Raw genomic sequence first — 19,642 nt, 5'->3', positions numbered from 1 at the left:
AAACAGTCAAAGCAAACCTCTTCAACATTTTCTTTGGCTCAGTTTTTGTTAACTCCGATAACACATATCCAACATTCCACAAACGAACCAGCAATGACTATGATGATCTAACTCATATAGATTTCACAGAAGACAACGTTGGTAAAGCTCTTCACAACTTAAAACCATCGCTTTCTATTGGACCTGATGGTCTATGTGCATATTTCTTAAAAAAACTTTCCATTAATATAGCTGAACCCCTAAGTATTATCTTTGATAAAGCTTTCACTACCAGTTCTCTTCCCAAACTTTGGTCACTAGCCACAGTCATCCCCATCTTCAAAAAAGGAGACCCCAGCTTAGTCGAAAACTACAGACCGATCTCCCTTTGCTGCGTCACCTGCAAAGTCATGGAATCTATCATCAATCAATCCATTACCTCACACTTAGAAACTAACAACCTACTCTCCAACAAACAATTTGGTTTCAGGAAAAGTTATCATGTAACTTACAACTTCTCCACTGCAAAAACATATGGACTTCAAATCTAGATCAAGGCAAATCAATAGATGCAATCTACATAGACTTCTGCAAAGCTTTTGACTCAGTAGTACACGATAAACTTCTCCTTAAACTAACATCCTATGGCATCTCAGGACCCCTCCACAAATGGATATCTGCTTTTCTGTCTAACAGACAACAAGTGGTCAAAATTGGCAATGCTTTATCAAATCCTGTTCCTGTCAAGAGTGGCGTTCCTCAAGGCAGCGTCCTTGGACCAACACTCTTTATTCTATACATTAATGATCTTTGTGACCATATCTCAAGTAATTGTGTTCTCTTTGCTGACGATGTCAAACTATTTAACACCACAGACAACACTTCTATCATTCAAAACGACCTTGACCATCTAACCGCTTGGTCTAAAAATTGGCAGCTCCAAATTTCAACCAGCAAATGCTCAGTCTTACATATAGGAAAAAAGAACTCTAAAACTAAGTACATACTAGATGGACATTACCTTACAGACGACCCCCATCCCGTTAAAGACCTTGGAGTTTTCATGTCAAATGATCTAAGTGCCAAAGCCCACTGCAACTACATAGCAAAAAGCTCTAAGAGTTGTAAACCTAATTTTGCAGCTTCTTTTCCAAAACACCACACTACTAACCAGAGCATATAAAACATTTGCTAGACCAATTCTAGAATACAGCTCACCTGTTTGGAACCCTCACCACATCTCTGACATCAATACAATTGAACGTGTCCAGAAATATTTTACAAGAAGAGTTCTCCATTCCTCTGAAAACAACAAAATACCTTATCCCACCAGACTTGAAATCCTAGGCTTAGAAAACTTGGAACTCCGCCTTCGACAAGACCTAAGTTTAACTCACAGAATCATCTATTGTAATGTCCTTCCTGTCAAAGACTACTTCAGCTTTAATTGCAATAATACAAGGGCAACGAATAGATTTAAACTTAATGTAAACCGCTTTAATCTAGATTGCAGAAAATATGACTTCTGCAACAGAATCATCAGTGCTTGGAACAGTTTGCCTCCAGAAATCGTGGGCACTCCATCACTGGATGTGTCTAGACAGTCACTTATCTAAATTGCTATAGGTTCTCCTCCTTGAGTAGGAGCTAGACTAGAAGATCTCAAGGTCCCTTCTATTCTATTCTATTCTATTCTATTCTATTCTATTCTATTCTATTCTATTCTATTCTATTCTATTCTATTCTAATGTTATAAGATAGTTTTTCCCAACTCTTTTCAGCTGGTGTTTACTTTTGGAATATTGAGAGCATACTCAAGCTATGCTCAGAAAATGTGTCTCCAGAGAGTGGGGGGAATTTGCTTATTTACTAGATAGCTGCTATTACGAGTTTGGCTTGCTAGAAAAATAGAAAAATTCCCTTGTCAAAAGACAAAACTGGTGAGGATGCTCCCTACCACTTAGCCTAGCTTTTAGCAAACACTCTTTTTTGGGAGGAATAGGTAAATATGCTTGTAAACACAGCACCAAACTGCAATTACCTATAATTTTTATTTTCAAAGCATATCCACAGAGACAATATGGTAGCATTGTCCTGAGGGCGGTATAAAAATCGAATAAATAATAATAATAATAATAATAATAATAATAATAATAATAATAATAATAATAATAATAATAATAATAATAATAATAGCAATAAGTTGTTTATTTATTTATTTAGAAAATGTTTATGGCTGCCCATTTTAAAAAACATAAATCTAGACAGTTTATTAAAAATATATTTTTAAAGCTCACAACCAAGCAAAAATGTAATAGAAATAATCCACTACAAAAGGAAACAGAGCCACTATGTTAATATTTGTCTTACTACATGGTGGCTCAATTTCCTTTTTTATATTGGATTGTTTCTATTATATTTTTGTTCGATTATGAGCTTTTTAAATGTATTTTTACATTTACGATTTATATTTTACAATGTCAACTTATGTATTATACACTCCTGTAATATCCAGACTAATCAAGAAACTAATTAAGAAGACAAACAACCTAGAACTAAGGAGAAATTTCCTGACAGTTAGAACAATTAATCAGTGGCTTCCCTTCCAAAGTTATGGGTGCTCCATCACTAGAGGCTTTTAAGAAGAGGTTGGGCAATCATTTATCTGAAAATTGGTTTCTTGTCTGAGCAGGGGGTTGAACTAGAAGATCTCCAACCTTCCTTCCAACTCTGCTATTCTTTTATTCTGTTACTTAATCCCAGGGGAAAATAAAGTTAAAGGTTCCCCTAGGGGGCGATGCTCATCTCCGTTTCAAAGCCAAAGAGCCAGCGCTGTCCGAAGATGTGTGGTCATGTGGCTGGCATGACTAAACACCAAAGCCGCACAGAACGCTGTTACCTTCCCACCAAAGGTGGTCCCTATTTTTCTACTTGCATTTTTTACGTGCTTTCAAACTGCTTGGTTGGCAGACGCTGGGACAAATAACGGGAGCTCACCCCTATATGCGGCAATAGGGATTCGAACTGCTGAACTGCTGACCTTTCGATCGAGAAGCTCAGCATCTTAGCCCTGAGCCTGGCTAATTTCCCCTCAGGGAAAATTAGCCAGGTCTTAATAACTTTTCGAAAGGCTAAGAAGGTTGGTCTTCTAAGGCTAAGAATCTCAGAAGGGAGGCTATTCCAGAGGGCAGACATTGTACAAAGTAGCAACTTTCCTTAGTTTCCTGCAAAATGATCATGTTTAATGAAGGGGACCTGGCGCTACCCTGTTGTAAGTCACCCTTACAGCATTTTTTGAAAGCTGATGATTCCTCCTGGCAACTTGCTCATGCTAGACTGTTCTGTGGATCTTGCTAATTGGTCTCAAATTCTATCTGTTATGTAGCTGCAGTCACTAATAACTATGTCTTTGCTGATATAGCTTGAAATTCATGGTAAACACATTTGACATGAATCTTCCAATTAACTGGATCTATGAAAGTTGGACAGAGGGAATACTGTCTCTACTTTTCCCAACCCTTCATTTATAGATCAAAGACGTTGCACAAGGCTGAATTCAAAGCAGAGCTTAACCTTTTGAAGCCTTATAGAAGAGGCGTCAGTTACAATTAAAAATAATTTTAATTGTCAAATTCGGTAAAACTTCACCAACAGTAGCCGAAAGTGCATGTCGTGTATTGCTTAAAAATCAGACTGGAATATATTTTCGAAGCCTAATTTAAATGGTGGTAATTAGAATAGAATAGAGAATAGACTAGAACAGGTGCGTCAAACTCAAGGCCCATGGGCCAGATTTGGCCCATGGAATGCTTAGATCTGGCCAGTGGGGCTGCCTTGGAAACAGAGAAGGACTGGCCCATGGTGCGTCTGCCAGCGAAAATGGAGTCTTGGGGGGGGGCACTGGCAGAGGCCTGTGGGAGGCTGTCGTGGTCGATAATGGGGCCCAGGAGGGCTGCGTGCGGCACCCCTGAGCTCTGTTTTTGCTTCCAGAGGGCTGCAGGAGACCATTGCGGCTGAAAACGGAACTCAGGAGCCCCTTTTCCCTGGCAGAGCGTTCGGTCCGCCACAGGCCACACTGACACGAGTGACATCAAGCTTGCCATTCCCACCCTGGCCATGCCCCCCAAGGTCAGACACAACCCTGATGCTGCCCTCAATGAAATTGAATTTGACACCCCTGGACTAGAATAATTTGATTGTCACTTTGAATGTACACTAATCGGCATACATTAAAATGAAAATTCTTTGCATATAGCTCTCGAAGGGTCACCACCTCCAATATATACTATATAAGCTTGACTAAATAAATAAATAAATAAATAAATATGCATATACCCACATATATTATATGACACAGAGAAACAACACAGTCTAGTTGGATGTATACATGTACATGATGAGAAAAATGAAACTTTCGAATTTACCAGGTGGATGGCATAGGGAACAAAGCTGTTACAGAATCTGGAAGTCCTGCTAGAAATATTCTGAAATCTCCTTCCAGAGGGGAGCAACAGAAACAGGCCATAAAGTGGTTGTGTGGGGTCTCTAACAATGTTTTGAGCTCTAAGCATATAGCGCTTATAAGCAGTATCCGGAATGACAGGAAATGAGCTTCTTATAATCTTCTCGGCTGTCCTTATCACTCTCTGTAGGGACTTTCTCTTTGAGGCACTGCAGTCACCAGACCAAACAATGATGCAATTTGTTAAAACGCTCTCAATCTTGCCTGTATAAAAAAATGGCCAGGACAGAAGGAGAAGGATGTGCTCTACTCTACGATTCACTTTACAGGTTTGCTGAACTCCAGACTTACGCAGAGATGAGTTCCAGACCATTGGAAGACGGCAGCTGTGATGTCATTGTTGAGAAGCCAACTTATTTCATGAAGCTTGATGCAGGTACAAGGTATTTCAATGTTTTCAAATTCCAAAATGTAACCTCATTTCTATACTGATAAGACAGGCTCTATTTCTGTAAACGTTAAGAGGTACGGATTATAAACTTCAGGTTGTCCTTGACTTAAGACTGGTTGCATAATGACCATTCAAATTTACAATGGATTTGAAAAAAGTTACTTTTGACCTATCCTTGAAGTTATGACTACTGTACCATTCCACTGTCATGTGATTGTTTTTCATTTGCTTGTCAATTTGCTTGCATTTATGACCAATTGCAGCATCCCATAGTCACATGTTCACGTTTTACGACTTTTTTTGCTGTTTGTTGGCAAGATATGCCTTTTGGATAAGCTGCATTCAGACTTACAACCATGTGATTTGGGTAACAACTACAGTGATTCACGTAACGGCCATCATGAAAACAGTTGTAAAATTGACATCTGGTCATGTTGTGACTCAAGTTACGACCACAATGACTTACTGACTAAAGTTTCAGGTTCAGTTGTGGTCGTAAGCCTAGGACTACCTATGCTTTGATTAATCTCTAAAGTTAGTGTTTCTTAACCTTGGTATGTGGATGTCAACTTCTAGAGTTTCCCAGCTAACATGCTGGCTGTGGAACTCTGGAAGTTGAAGTCCATATGTCTTAGAGTTGCTAAAGTTGAGAAACTATGGTGTAAAGACTATTTGTGCATAAACCTATGCAATTGTTTAAAGCAGGGATCTCCAACCTTGGCAACTTTAAGCCTAGCGGACTTCAATTCCCATAATTCTGGGAGTTGAAGTCCGCCAGGCTAAAAGTTGCCAAAGACTTGGCACATTTGGTTCATATTACATTGATATGAACATGCCTTAATGACCTGATTCACACATAATGTGAATTAGTAATAGAGAGGCTTGTATATCATACTGAGCCCAAACTAACAAATCCAATATTTCCATTGCAGTTGTTAAGTGAATTCTGCCCCAATTTACCAACCTTTTTTTTTTTTGGCCACAGTTAAGCAAATCACTCTAGTTGTTAAGTATATCATGCAGTCATTGAGCGAGTCTGGTTTCTCCCATTGATTTTGCTTGTTGGAAGCAGCTGGGAAGGTTAGAAATTATGATTACATGACCCATTTGCCAGATGCCCTAATTTTGATCCCATGACCAAAAATAATTTGATCGTGTGAATTAGGAAATGATCGTTTCACATAGGTGGGAAAAAGGGTCATAAGTCACCTTTTTTAGTGCTATTGCAACTTCAAAGAGTCACTAAATGAATGGTTGTAAGTTGAGGGCTATCTGTATAGCTTGGAGTTCAGTGAAATAAGCTGAGCTGAGCAAACTATCATAACTTGATTTTTTTTTTACTGAACTCATTAAGGTTTTCTTAAAAACCTTTTTATCAAGGATATAAAATCCTTCAAGATTACTGCTCTGATCAAATTAGTAGCTTCTTATGACTGGATTTCATTTAAAACCCATATGCTGGCAATAATAATGAGCTAGTCTCAAAGCTCATCCTTGCTCAGCTTCTTAAATGTGTTTTTAATGGTAACTTCATGAACTAATTAAGTAACTCATAATTCTGTACCTGTATTTTAGCATTAAGTGGGACGCGGTGGTTCAGTGGCTAAGACGCTGAGCTTGTCGATCAGAAAGGTCGGCAGTTCAGTGGTTCGAATCCCTAGTGCCGCATAAAGGGGTGAGCTCCTGTTACTTGTCCCAGCTTCTGCCAACCTAGCAGTTCGAAAGCACGTAAAAAATTCAAAAGTAGGGACCACCTTTGGTGGGAAGGTAACAGCATTCTGTGCGGCTTTGGTGTTTAGTCATGCCAGCCACATGACCACACGTCTTCGGACAGCGCTGGCTCTTCGGCTTTGTAACAAAGATGAGCACTGCCCCCTAGAGTCGGGAACGACTAGCACATATGTGCGAGGGGAACCTTTACCTTTACTTTTATTTTAGCATTGTGGCATGGGTGCACCTATGGAACATAGTTTTTTGCATAAAGCCTTAGTTGTAAATGACTGTCTATGTAGTTCTGGTTGTGTTTACTACAACAAGCTTAATTTTTCTTCCTTCTTTTAGGTGTCAACATGTACCATCATTTTTGTGACTTTGTGAATCTTTACATCACTCAGCATGTTACCAACACCTTCAGCACTGATATCAACATTGTTATGTGGGATACTGTAAGTAGCAGCATAAGAATACTTAGGGTTAGGTTAGCACGTAACATTATTTGAGATATTATTTTTGTCTGATGTAAACAGTTCCAGGTTTAGGAGGAATTGTAATTATGCTATCGTGGGAGGATTGTTAATTAGTCAGCTGTAGATTGGTATAAACTACCGCAGTTAGCATGATTAAATGAGGTAACCATTTGCCTCATTTACCTTTTGGTTAAGGCTCTGCTCAAGGAATAAGATTTGGCTTTTTTATTAAGTTTTTAAAATTTTATTCTTAATGCTTATCTTCTTTCCCCCCCCCCCGGTCTATGAGGCTGTGTTTACCAAGAAATCACTCTACATCCAGAATTATGGTTAAAAGTGCTCGTGATGATAAATTGAGGCATCATTTAACTGGATCTGATTTTTTGACCTTTTTTAGAATAGAATAGAATTTTTTATTGGCCAAGTGAGATTGGACACACAAGGAATTTGTCTTGGTGCATATGCTCTCAGTTAACATAAAAGAAAAGATACATTCATCAAGGTACAACATTTACAACACAAATGATGGTCAATATATCAATATAAATCATAAGGATTACCAGCAACAAAGTTACAGTCATACAGTCATAAGTGGAAAGAGATTGGTGATGGGAATGATGAGAAGATTAATAGTAGTGCAGATTTAGTAAATAGTTTGACAGTGTTGAGGGAATTATTTGTTTAGCAGAGTGATGGCCTTTGGGAAAAAACTGTTCTTGTGTCTAGTTGTTCTGGTGTGCAGTGCTCTATAGCGTCGTTTTGAGGGTAGGAGTTGAAACAGTTTATGTCCTGGATGTGAGGGATCTGTAAATATTTTCACGGCCCTCTTCTTGATTCGTGCAGTATACAGGTCCTCAATGGAAGGCAGGTTGGTAGCAATTATTTTTTCTGCAGTTCTAATTATCCTCTGAAGTCTGTGTCTTTCTTGTTGGGTTGCAGAACCGAACCAGACAGTTATAGAGGTGCAAATGACAGACTCAATAATTCCTCTGTAGAACTGAATCAGCAGCTCCTTGGGCAGTTTGAGCTTTCTGAGTTGGCGCAGAAAGAACATTCTTTGTTGTCCTTTTTTGGTGGTTGTTAATCAAATGCTATGGTTAAATGAATCAATTTCCCCTAACGGGTGTTTTTTTTTTTGCCAGAAACCAGAAATAAATTCCACAAAGCAGCAAAAAATTGTTGTCCTGGGATTACAGGATGCTGCAAACAGCCATAAAGTTGAGCTGGTTGCCAAGTGCCCAAAATGCGATCATGTGACCGTGGGCTTTGGGGGCATCCATAATAAGTTGCATGGTCACTAAGTGGCTTGTTATAAATTGAGGACTACCTGCCTGTCTAACTTGTGGTTTTTCTGCTGGATTTCTCATTTGAATGTCTCCTATTTGGGAAAAAAAAAGCATTCTGTGTGCATTTTTGATACATCTAGATCAGTGGTGTCAAACTTGTGGCTAGATGTGTCACGCTCTGGCTGCGCCCATCCCTGGTTTAGCAAAGGGAAAAACTCGCAATATGTCCCGTGATATATTCGTGACGCCACGAGTTTGATACCCCTGATCTAGATAGTACTGTAATGTGAATTTGTCCTAAGCTATTCTATTTTCAAAATTGTTATGGTATATTTAATTCCTAGTATTGCCAGTTGATGGCGCCAGTGTACTGTTTTAACTCAACTGTATAAAGCTGAAGAAGTTTATGCCTTCTCTTGTAGGGTGCATTGGTTTAACTGTTGCAGGTTTACAAACCTTATTAATTTTTTGTTTATTTAGTAAAGCTGATCTTTCTTTTTTATTAAGTAAATTTTTACATATACAGCTTTCTACTCAAATGTCCCAAAGGTGCTCCCCCCCCCCCCCAGGAGACAATTGGACTTTCTTGTTTTTCTTTGAAGATATTTCGCTTCACATCCAAAAAGCTTCTTCAGAAAAACCAGAAAGTCCAGTTCCCTCGTGAAAAAGCACCTTTGGGACAACTATGACCTGGATGACTGAGAATCTCCATATACATTTTTCTACTCAAATGTTTGGAAAGTTTTAGCTTTTTAATAAAAAGTTAAAAAGTTCTATGTAAGTGAAATGAAACAGAAATGCAATTTTATATTAAAAAACCATGCTTTTAGCATGTTTCTGAACAAATATAAATGACAAATTCATTATTTATAAAGGGCCTTTGGTAACACATCAGTTCAGTATATGATGGTAGGATAGTTGTTAGATCAGTTTAGCACAGTGGTGAAATCCAATTTTTTTTACTATCGGTTCTGTGGCCGTGGCTTGGTGGGGGTGGTGTGGCTTGGTGGGCGTGGCAGGGGAAGGATACTGCAAAATCTCCATTCCTACCCCACTCTGGGGCCAGCCAGAGGTGGTATTTGCCAGTTCTCTGAACTACTCAAAATTTCCGCTACCGGTTCTCCAGAACCTGTCAGAACCTGCTGGATTTCACCCCTGCTTTAGTATCTTCCAGTTGTATTGAACTCTGATCTTTAATTGGCATTGGTTGTGTTGATGAGCAGACTTCCAATATTCTTCGAGTCTGTAAAAAACCTTCATATTTATTAAAATATAATTGCAAACATATGTGGAAAATGGAAAAAAACACCTTAGTTTAACGTGGTTAAATATGAAATTATGTGAACTTTTTAAAGAATATATTTATTGTACACTATTATTTCGGCTATTAAAATCAGAAAAAGAGCATTGAAACTGCAGAACAGAACATGTTCAGTTATCAGATCATATTCCTACAGTCTGCACCAATGTCGTATTTTTCTTCACATATCTTAGTTGTATTTTTTTTTTTAAATTTTTGGAGACTACTAAAATTTATATTTATTTTTACCATATCTTAATCTCCTTTATGCTGAATTCTTTTAGAAATTCGTTTGAATCTTATTGCTTGAAATGGACACATACAAATTTGGACTATATTAAGGGAAATCTTATTGGCATTGGTTTGGTGTTTTTTTTCAGAGTACATATGGATATGGAGATTTATTCAGTGAAACATGGAAGGCATTTACAGACTATGAAATAATACATTTGAAATCGTACGATTCAAAAAGGGTATGGAATATTGTATCATTTTAAAATTTTACTGTTTTATTTGAAACATAATGAATAATTTGTTTTGTGGTATTTGTGTTTAATGTTTTTGTAGTGATTAATTTCATCTGGTCCTTTGATTGCTGGTGTTGTAATAGTTAAAGTAAAGATAAGAATTTGCCTGTTTGCAGTTGACCCAGCTGCATAAACTAGGAAGTCATCTTACTTGAATTTGAATGAATCAAGGAACTACATTATAGTTTAATGTAACCTAGGAATGAATCCCAAAATACAGGAAGGGAAAGGGAAAGGGAAAGGGAAAGGGAAGGAAAGGAAAGGAAAGGAAAGGAAAGGAAAGGAAAGGAAAGGAAAGGAAAGGAAACTATAATAGTTCTTCCCAGTTTCACAAAACATAGCTTAAATTCAATAATCTTATTGATTATATGATAATTGATTATATTACATATGATATCTATCTATCTATCAAAAGCCACCTAGAATTGCCTAGAGTCACCTTGGTGAGATGGATGGTATGGAAGTCTAATAACAAATAAATAACAAATAATTCAAACTTTTGTTGTCCATGGTAGTAAAAATTAGTAAATGAAAGTGCATGTCTGGAATGGCAACATGATGCCAGTTACCTTTCAAAATCGTGCCATAACTTTCACCATTAAACTAGCATTACAATACTTCTTGAAAGTATTTTATGTTATGAGAGTTTATGATGATCATATATCACAAGAGAAATCACCCATCTCTCAAAACAAATGACTCTGGGCCGCGTACAACAAAGTTACCAAAAATATTCTGAACTACTTTCCATCGCAGTGTTAATACTTCATAACAGAATAACAGAGTTGGAAGGGACCTTGGGGGTCTTCTAGTCCAATTCCCGGCTCAAGCAGGAAACCCTATACTATTTCAGACAAATGATTGTCCAGTCTGTTTTTTAAAAACTCCACTGTTGGAGCACCCACAACTTCTGGAGACAAGTCGTTCTGCTAACTCCTTCAGGAAATTTCTCCTTAGTTCTAGGTTTCTTCTCTCTTTGATTAGTTTCCATCCATTGCTTCATGTTCTGCCTTCAGGTGCTTTGGACGGTAGGTTGACTCCCTCTTCTTTGTGGCAGCATCTCAGATATTGAGGCGCTACTACTATGTCACCCCTACTACTATGTCACTCCTTCTTTTCATTATATTAGACATACCCAATTCCTTCAACAGTTCTTCATATGTTTTAGTCTCCAGTCCCCTAATCATCTTTGTTGTTCTTCTCTGTGCTCTTTATTTGCCTCTCTCCTTATATATTAAGGAAAATCCTTGTAAATCGTTAATCTTCTTTTCCAGGTCTGCTTCAAAGAAGCAGTTTTTACACTATTGCCTCGAATGAGGTTTGGCCTGTTTTATAATACACCATTGGTGAGTAAATCTGGTGAGATTACCACACTCTTTTTTAAAAAAACACAAGCAGAATATTTGGGTCTGAATAAACATGATGGTTTTTATCCCTCTCTCTCTCATTCTATATTAAAGCATAAACATGTTTACATTTTATTCCTATGTCTGGTCTAATTGCAGATCTCCGGCTGTCATGGGACAGGACTATTCAGAGCCTTTTCCCAACATGTGTTGCACAGATTAAATATCACCCAAGATGGGCCTAAGGTACTAGTTCGGTTGCAATAGGAGTCCTTGACATATGACCATAACGTAGGCTGGGATTACAGTCATGCTGGTTATTAAATGGTTAACCATGTGACTTAGAAGTGTCAAACTGGTGGCCAGCGGGTCAGATGCGTCACCCACAGGCCACACCCACCCCAGCTCCGAGAAGGGGAAAAACATCACGTAACGTTACATGATGGCCACATGATGCCGCGAGTTTGACACTCATGTGACTGATCAATTTTACAAACTTTTCTGTAGTGGTCATTAAATGAATGTGACGGTGGTAATGTGAATATTGTCATTACGCAAATGCTGCACTCATTAAGTTAATCCATTGTCTCCAATTGGTGTTCTTTGCCAGAAACTAGAAGTTAATAGCAATAGCACTTAGACTTAGCAATACCGCTTAACAGTGCTTTACAGTCCTCTCTCAGCGGTTTACAGAGTCAGCATATTGCCCCAACAATCTGGGCGCTCATGCTGGTTAATTTGCAGTCATGTGACTGCAGGATATTGCAAACAGCTGTGAATGCAGGCAGTTGCTAAGCATGCAAAGTGCAATGATGTGACCTGGGGTGGGAGCCAGTTAATTGACTAATCATAACTTGAAGACTAGCTGTGCTGAAATGAAACTGAAATTGTATGCTTTCCCCCACTTCCTCCCAATTTCTGCTTCCAAGATTTTTCTCATAGCCTGAAAGTGTTTCTTAAAGTGTGGTCTGGGTACCACTGAGAGTCCTTTCAAGGATCTCTGAAATCAAAATTATTTAAAAGATCTTGACGATATTTGCAAAAACAATGTCTCTTCTCATTGTTACTTTTATTTTAAAAAAATAATAGGATTTTTAATGGAAAATAGGTTAGTATCTAATGGCTTTAATATTGCCATTTTTACATGAGTCAGTAAGTAACTATTCTATAAATGTGTCCATTTTAATTTTCAATACAGTAAATATCAGCAAATATAACTGACATAAGCAAAATCTCTTTTGGAGTCCTCCCTTAATTTTTTAAAAGTAGGAAGGAATCCTGAGAGAAAAGAAGTTTTAAGAAACTGTGTCCTCACAATTCTGATAGCTTGTATCGGTGTATTTGTAGTTTAAGTGTTCCTATTTTTACATGGGAAGACACTATAGAGAATTCTGTATTTGAAAAGATGGCTATTGCCAGAGAATTGGATTAGGGCAGAATATATTACAAGTTAACCCCATCCCCCACCACTATGTAACTGGTTGAGCCAATCATTTCTTTTCAATTCAAGATACCCACAAGATTGTGAGGATTTTGTCAAGCGCAGGAAATCAGGAACCGAAGCAGTTCAAATGAATGCAGGTTTATTGCATGCTAACATTCTCTACAAGAATCTGAACATCTAATGGTCCAAGTGAATTGGCAGTAGATAAGAATCAATGGAATTCAAGGTGGGCTGGACTTAGATATCTTGTGGGAACGAAGAGACTCAAGACTGATGGTGTGCTTGACCCCTCAAGGTCAGCCTGGTCATCTTCTACAGTTATTCTTGCAGGGCTCAAGCAAATGCTGGCTATATAGAATAGAATAGAATAGAATTTTTTATTGGCCAAGTGTGATTGGACACACAAGGAATTTGTCTTGGTGCATATGCTCTCAGTGTACATAAAAGAAAAGATACGTTCATCAAGGTCAGGGGCCGGGATAGCTCAGGCAATAGAGAAGCCTGTTATTAAAAACACAGAGCCTGCAATTACTGCAGGTTCGAACCCGGCCCAAGGTTGACTCAGCCTTCCACCCTTTATAAGGTAGGTAAAATGAGGACCCAGATTGTTGGGGGGGCAATAAGTTGACTTTGTAAAAAAATATACAAATAGAATGAGACTATTGCCTTATACATTGTAAGCCGCCCTGAGTCTTCGGAGAAGGGCGGGGTATAAATGTAAACAAAAAAAAAAAAAAGGTACAACATTTACAACACAATTGATGATCAATATATCAATATAAATCATAAGGATTGCCAGCAACAAGTTATAGTCATACAGTCATAAGTGGAAAGAGATTGGCGATGGGAACTATGAAACGATTAATAATATGCATTGTCAGTGGTGATATAGAGGAAAGAGAACATAAAAAGCAACCAACAAATAACAATACATAATGATAATTAGGATAGGGCCTTGGACAGCAAAGTCCAGTAGCTCTGATATATCCAGTCGCCCAAGAATAATTTTCACTACTCAAGAGTTTTCTTTTCTTCTACTAGGAAGTCTATTCTCTAAAAGCCACCTGATAAATCCTTGACCGCTGTTTGTTTCCTATTCAGTAATTTTCCTGATTTTTCAGTTAACTTGGTTGTTATTTTTGTCAGTTTTTACAAGCTGCGGAAGAAAAATTAGTTCAGTTCCTTAAAGTATTAACTATAGAATATAAAGCATATTCATCACGAGGGGCTTTCCACATCCATTTGCTACATGTTTCCTGCTGGTCTTAATAGATTTCATGCCGTTACACCTTTGTATTCCTTTTTTTACAATCTACCCCTGAGGATTAAATGATTTTTTTTTTAAATTGGGAAGGAAAATAACTTTATTTGGCGGGCTAATCTTACTTTTTTCCTCCATTACTCACCTGCATGTTAAGTGGCCCTGTTCAGATTCAGTAATAGTATTCAGTGATGCTGTCAACTTTATATTCAGTAAATATAAAGTATTTAAAAGCCCATGCCTCTTCAGGGACATTCTGAGTTGGCATAGAGATAGCTGAAAGACTCTTAAATGGCTTTGTTGTTTGTGGCAAATACTCCTACTAAAGCTTCAGCTGAGGTATTTGCGGCCTTCTTGCATATTCTATAAATGAGGTGATTAAAAGAAAAAGACAGTTTAATCGCCCTACTAATTGTTGCTGTTAAGGCCAGTAATTTTTTCTGTTGTCACTCTACTGGTTTTTTCTTTGTTTTGGTGCAATGAATTGATTAATGAACTGTTTTTGCTTAATTTGTTTGTTTTTGTTTTTCAATAGGATAAGAAAATCAGAGTTACAATACTTGCCCGGACTACAGAGTATAGAAAGATATTAAACCAGAATGAGGTTTGTTCATTTTTTACTTCACTTAAATCTCTTTGCTGTATGGTTGCCACATAGAAAAAGGTAACTTTAATACTGCCTTGAACATTTTTGTTTTTTCCTCTCCCTCTTCAGCTTGCCAGTGCTTTGAAAACATTGCCATTGTTTGATGTCCAGATAGTGAATTACAAATACAAGTAAGTATATTTGAAAGGAGAAGTAGAGCTGGTCTGCAATTCTTCATACCAAATCAGCATATGACATATCAGTATCTGCAGGGATGGGGGTCTGTCTGTTCTGTCGTGTCCTGTCCTGTCCTGTCCTGGTCTGGTTTGGTCTGGTCTGGTCTGGTCTGGTCTGTCTGTCTGTCTTTCTATCCATCCATCCATCCATCCATCCATCCATCCATCCATCCATCCATCCATCCATCCATCTTAGGAACTGCCCATCTTCTTCATAGGAGGACTCCAGGCGGTGTAGAAATAAAATGTGAAAAACTAAAATAAAACCTAAAATAGGCAAGGTGAGTTAAAGTTTTTACATTAAGAGTTAATTAAAAAGCAGGAGGGGAGGAGAATTTCAGGGCACTAACCAGCCCCATTGCTGCGTGCTCTTTGGTGAGTCCCAATCAATAAGGCCGAACAATCTTTAAATATTTATGGAAGGCCAGGAGAGTGGGGGCTCACCTTGCTTAACTGAGGAGGGGGAGAATGTTCCAAAGAGCAGGGACAGTGGGAGAAAAGGCTCTCTTCCCAAATTCTGCCAGTCAAAATTCTTGTAACTGAGAGGGTTAAAAGAACATATTTTCCCTTCCTACCCAGGTGGTACAGTAATGTGATGGGGTAAAGATGGTTTTTAGATAGTTTGGCCCTATGCCATGTAGGGCTTTAAAGGTCATTGTTGTGGTCCGCCAGCAGAGCTGGCAGCAGATTCGGACAGTGAGGTTGTGGAGGAACATGGGCCAGTCCTGGAGTCTGCAGAAGGCTCTGATGAGGGTTCTGCATCAGAGGCAGAGAGGGGACCGTATACCAGTTATCAGCTGCCTTCGGAGTCAGACATCAGTGAGGCAGACAAACAGCTGGAGCCTGTTCCCAGCGTGAGCATCTGCAGAGTTGCCAGACGACGGGAACAGTTAAAGAACAAGGGTTGATTTGGGAGTAAGGCCACAGGTGGATGATGAATGGCCCCTCCTAGAGGGAATAAAAGAGAAGTGAAAGGGGAGTGGACTTTGCAGGAGACAATTAATTCACTTATTTATTTTATTTATTTATTTTTCGTATTTTTATACCGCCTTTCTCCGAACACTCAGGGCTGTGTACAGCAGAAATAAAACATAAATATCGAAAAAAAATTAAAATAAAATAAACAATTAAGAATCTGACTGTCTGAGACACCTTGTCAAGTTTTGAAGATATTGGCCTGGCAGCTCTCCAAGCCAGATAAGGTCTGTGACTAAATTCTCCCTTGAAAGACATTGTTGGATGTGAATGAGAAGAATTCACAGTAACTTAATAAAAAGGGGTTTTTGTCGGGACAAGGAGTGTGCTTTATGCTCTTGGGAAACCTAAGTCAGAACAGTCATAGCTACCATCTTAAATTGGGCTCAGAAACACACCAGCATCCAATGCAGCTCGTACAGCAAAGATGTTACTTGCACTATTCTTATACGCAGAGGTGGCTAGCATGAGACCATCATCGATCCTCCTTACTTAATAGGAGTCTGTAGTTCAGAAGGTTCCCCACAACCTCTGAGGAGCAATTGCAGTGGGCTGAGAGCAAACATTCAATGTCTTCCGTTGGACAAGCCAAAATGCTTTTCCAAAGGCACCATTAGGTACAGCCCAATTGCTTTGAATTGCTGAAATTGTAGGACACTTTCTAATGAATGAACCACCATGATGTATAACAGGGTTTCTCTCTTACTTCTTAGAGTATACTTCTGAAAAACTTACTGACATAAAGAGCAGTCCATGGATTTGAATTTAGCAATGTGCATGTCTAAGCATAGCGCTAGACAATGAAATATACATTTTTAAAAAATGTATATTTGCATGGCAATCTTGTAAGGTGCTTCTAGGCAGTCAAATACTGCAGTGAATGGATCCATTGACTGACCAGTCTTAATCATAGACCCTCCTCCAGTTACCTTAAAATAGAATAACAGAGTTGGAAGGGACCTTGGAGGTCTTCAAGTCCAATCCCCTGCTTAGACAGGAAACCCTATACCATTTCAGACAAATGATTGTCCAATCTCTTCTTAAAAACTTCCAGTGTTGAAGTATTCACAACTTCTGGAAGCAAGTTGTTCCACTGATTAATTGTTCTGTCAGGAAAATTCTCTTTAGTTCTAGGTTGCTTCTCTCCTTGATTAGTTTCCATCCATTGCTTCTTATCCTACCTTCAGGTGCTTTGGAGAATAGCTTGACTCCCTCTTCTTTGTAGCAGCCCCTGAAATGTCAGAACACTGCTATCATGTCACTGCTAGTCCTTCTTTTCATCAAACTAGACATATCCAATTCCAGCAACCATTCTTTATACGTTTTAACCTCCAGTCCCCTAATCTTCTTTGTTGCTCTTCTCTGCACTCTTTCTAGAGTCTCAACATCTTTTTTACATCGTGGTCACCAAAACTAGATGCAGTATTCCAAGTGTGGCCTTACCAAGGCATTATAAAGTGGTATTAACACTTCAGTTGATCTTTATTCTATCCCTCTATTAAAGCAGCCTAGAACTGTGTTTGCTTTTTTGGCAGCTGCTGCACAGTGCTTGGCTTATATTTAAACAGTTGTCCACTAGAACTCCAAGATCCCTCTCAGAGTTACTACTATTGAGCCAAGTACTACATATGCATTTTGTGCATTTTGTTTTTCTTGCTTAAATGTAGAACCTTACTTTTTTCACCATTGAATTTCATTTTGTTAGAGAAGGAGATTTCTTATTGCTGGTACCCATCAGTGAAATTGTTTCCCCAGAAATAATGTGCAGGATGAACATTTTGAAAGATGTTATTATTTCAGGCACTTTAGGAAATCCTGCTTCTGTTTTGCCATTGGCTCTACTTTGATTTTTGTCAGCTGCATTTTCATTTGCTATTATTGCTAGTGGTTTTAATCACTATCATGCTGTCGTTTGGTCATTTTGTGTCCCTTTGATTTATATTGTACATTTAAATAGATTTGCAAACTACCTAGGGAAGTGTAGTTGCGAGGCAGTTTAGAAATACACAAGATGGTGTAGCTCAAGGACATTTTTATTTTAATGTGTTTCTTATGCATTACATTCCTAGAGGACTTTTTTCATAGCCTTGAGCTGTGTTCAAATGGTGATCTCTTGTGCTTTTTCTGGCATGCGCATACTTGTGTATATATGAATTTGTATTTGTATGTGTGTATGTGTGTGTAAAGGGATGTGATGGCTCAGTGGCTAAGACGCTGAGCTTGTCGATTGAAAGGTCGGCAGTTCAACAGTTTGAATCCCTAGTGCCGCGTAACGGGGTGGGTTCCTGTTACTTGTCCCAGATTCTGCCAATTTAGCAGTTCGAAAGCACATAAAAAAAATGCAAGTAGAAAAATAGGGACCATCTTTGGTGGGAAAGCAACAGCGTTCCTTGCGCCTTTGGCATTTAGTCATGCCACATGACCACAGAGACATCTTCGGACAGCGCTGGCTCTTCAGCTTTGAAACGGAGATGAGCACTGCCCCCTAGAGCCTTTACTTATGTGTGTGTATGTGTGTGTAGGTATATGTTGGGGTTTTTGCGTGTGTGTGTGTGTGTGTGTGTGTGTGTGCATATGTGTATATAGTCTTACTTATGCTGGTTTATATAGGGAGCTCGAATTTAAGGAGCAGCTGAAGATAACCCACAATTCTGATATCTTCATTGGAATGCATGGAGCAGGCCTTACTCATCTTCTCTTTTTGCCAGATTGGGCTGTCATCTTTGAACTGTAAGTCTTTCCTTGGTGGTTATGCTTATATGTTTAATATCTTTGTATGAGGGTGTGGGCATGCATTACACGAAGATGGATTTCCTGCTGCGGAGAAAGCTCCAAATTTGTGTTTTTTAATATATGCGTGACAGTGAAGGATGGCACGACTTCCTGTGTCACAGGAGCTGTCAAAATTACCTGGGTGGTAATTGGTAAAAATCAAGAAATGCTTCTTTGAATCGATGTGGTAACCCTGTTTGCTGACTTTTATTGGATTGAAGTTGACAGCAGGCAGCCTCCAGGCTAAACCCAGTCTCCTTTTCTGGGTGGTTTGTCAGAAAAACTAGTTGTTGCCTGGATCATTTTTAAACAGACCTTAAAAATCACATCTAATCTTTCACTCTGAGGCAAGTCATGTGGATATCAACCACAAAGAAGATATGCTTACTTTTTGTGGCTGCTTCTTTCTTTATCTTTTCTCTCATGAGAACATGGCCAAGTTTGTTGATTGGATTACTCTTGCTGCCTGTGAAGATACTATGTTTTAAAACTGTGTGTGACTGCTGCAGTTTTCTCTCTATTCTCTGGTTTCATAGGTGATACAACTACACACTGGCAATGATAAACATGAAGTATTTGATCTTTGGCTTTCCATAACTTGCTTCTCCTTTCTATAGGGACCGAGCTGGAAAAAAAAACCACAGCTGGTTAGTTTTCTGGTAAAACTGTCTCTGACAAATCCCCATCATTTCTGCATCTCTATAGGTACAATTGTAAAGATGAACGTTGCTACTTAGATCTTGCAAGGCTGCGAGGTATCCGTTACATCACCTGGCAGCAGAAGGATAAAGTGTTCCCTCAGGATGAGGTACTAGAAGGTTGAGTGGGATG

At 38.7% G+C, this 19,642-nt stretch overlaps 1 protein-coding gene across 5 annotated transcripts in view; it reads left to right on the top strand.

The window, feature by feature from the left end:
* Positions 1 to 19,642, top strand: part of EOGT (EGF domain specific O-linked N-acetylglucosamine transferase) — a 95,500-nt gene that overhangs the window by 24,190 nt on the left and 51,668 nt on the right. For all 5 annotated transcript variants that reach the window (XR_009153199.1, XM_058166814.1, XM_058166817.1 and 2 more), the window contains 9 exons: positions 4,771 to 4,877; positions 6,954 to 7,057; positions 10,045 to 10,137; positions 11,466 to 11,537; positions 11,697 to 11,783; positions 14,778 to 14,846; positions 14,958 to 15,019; positions 18,650 to 18,769; positions 19,517 to 19,619. Coding sequence is in view for 4 of the 5 variants with exons in the window: in XM_058166814.1 (XP_058022797.1) it covers positions 4,771 to 4,877; positions 6,954 to 7,057; positions 10,045 to 10,137; positions 11,466 to 11,537; positions 11,697 to 11,783; positions 14,778 to 14,846; positions 14,958 to 15,019; positions 18,650 to 18,769; positions 19,517 to 19,619 (817 nt within the window). In the remaining variant the exon portion in view is untranslated. The remainder of the gene's footprint in view (positions 1 to 4,770; positions 4,878 to 6,953; positions 7,058 to 10,044; positions 10,138 to 11,465; positions 11,538 to 11,696; positions 11,784 to 14,777; positions 14,847 to 14,957; positions 15,020 to 18,649; positions 18,770 to 19,516; positions 19,620 to 19,642) is intronic.

This window comes from Ahaetulla prasina, chromosome 2, assembly GCF_028640845.1.
Source record: "Ahaetulla prasina isolate Xishuangbanna chromosome 2, ASM2864084v1, whole genome shotgun sequence".
Classification (NCBI taxonomy): domain Eukaryota; kingdom Metazoa; phylum Chordata; class Lepidosauria; order Squamata; family Colubridae; genus Ahaetulla; species Ahaetulla prasina.
Note: the sequence above shows the minus strand (reverse complement) of the source record. Positions and strands in the feature narration are given on the sequence as shown.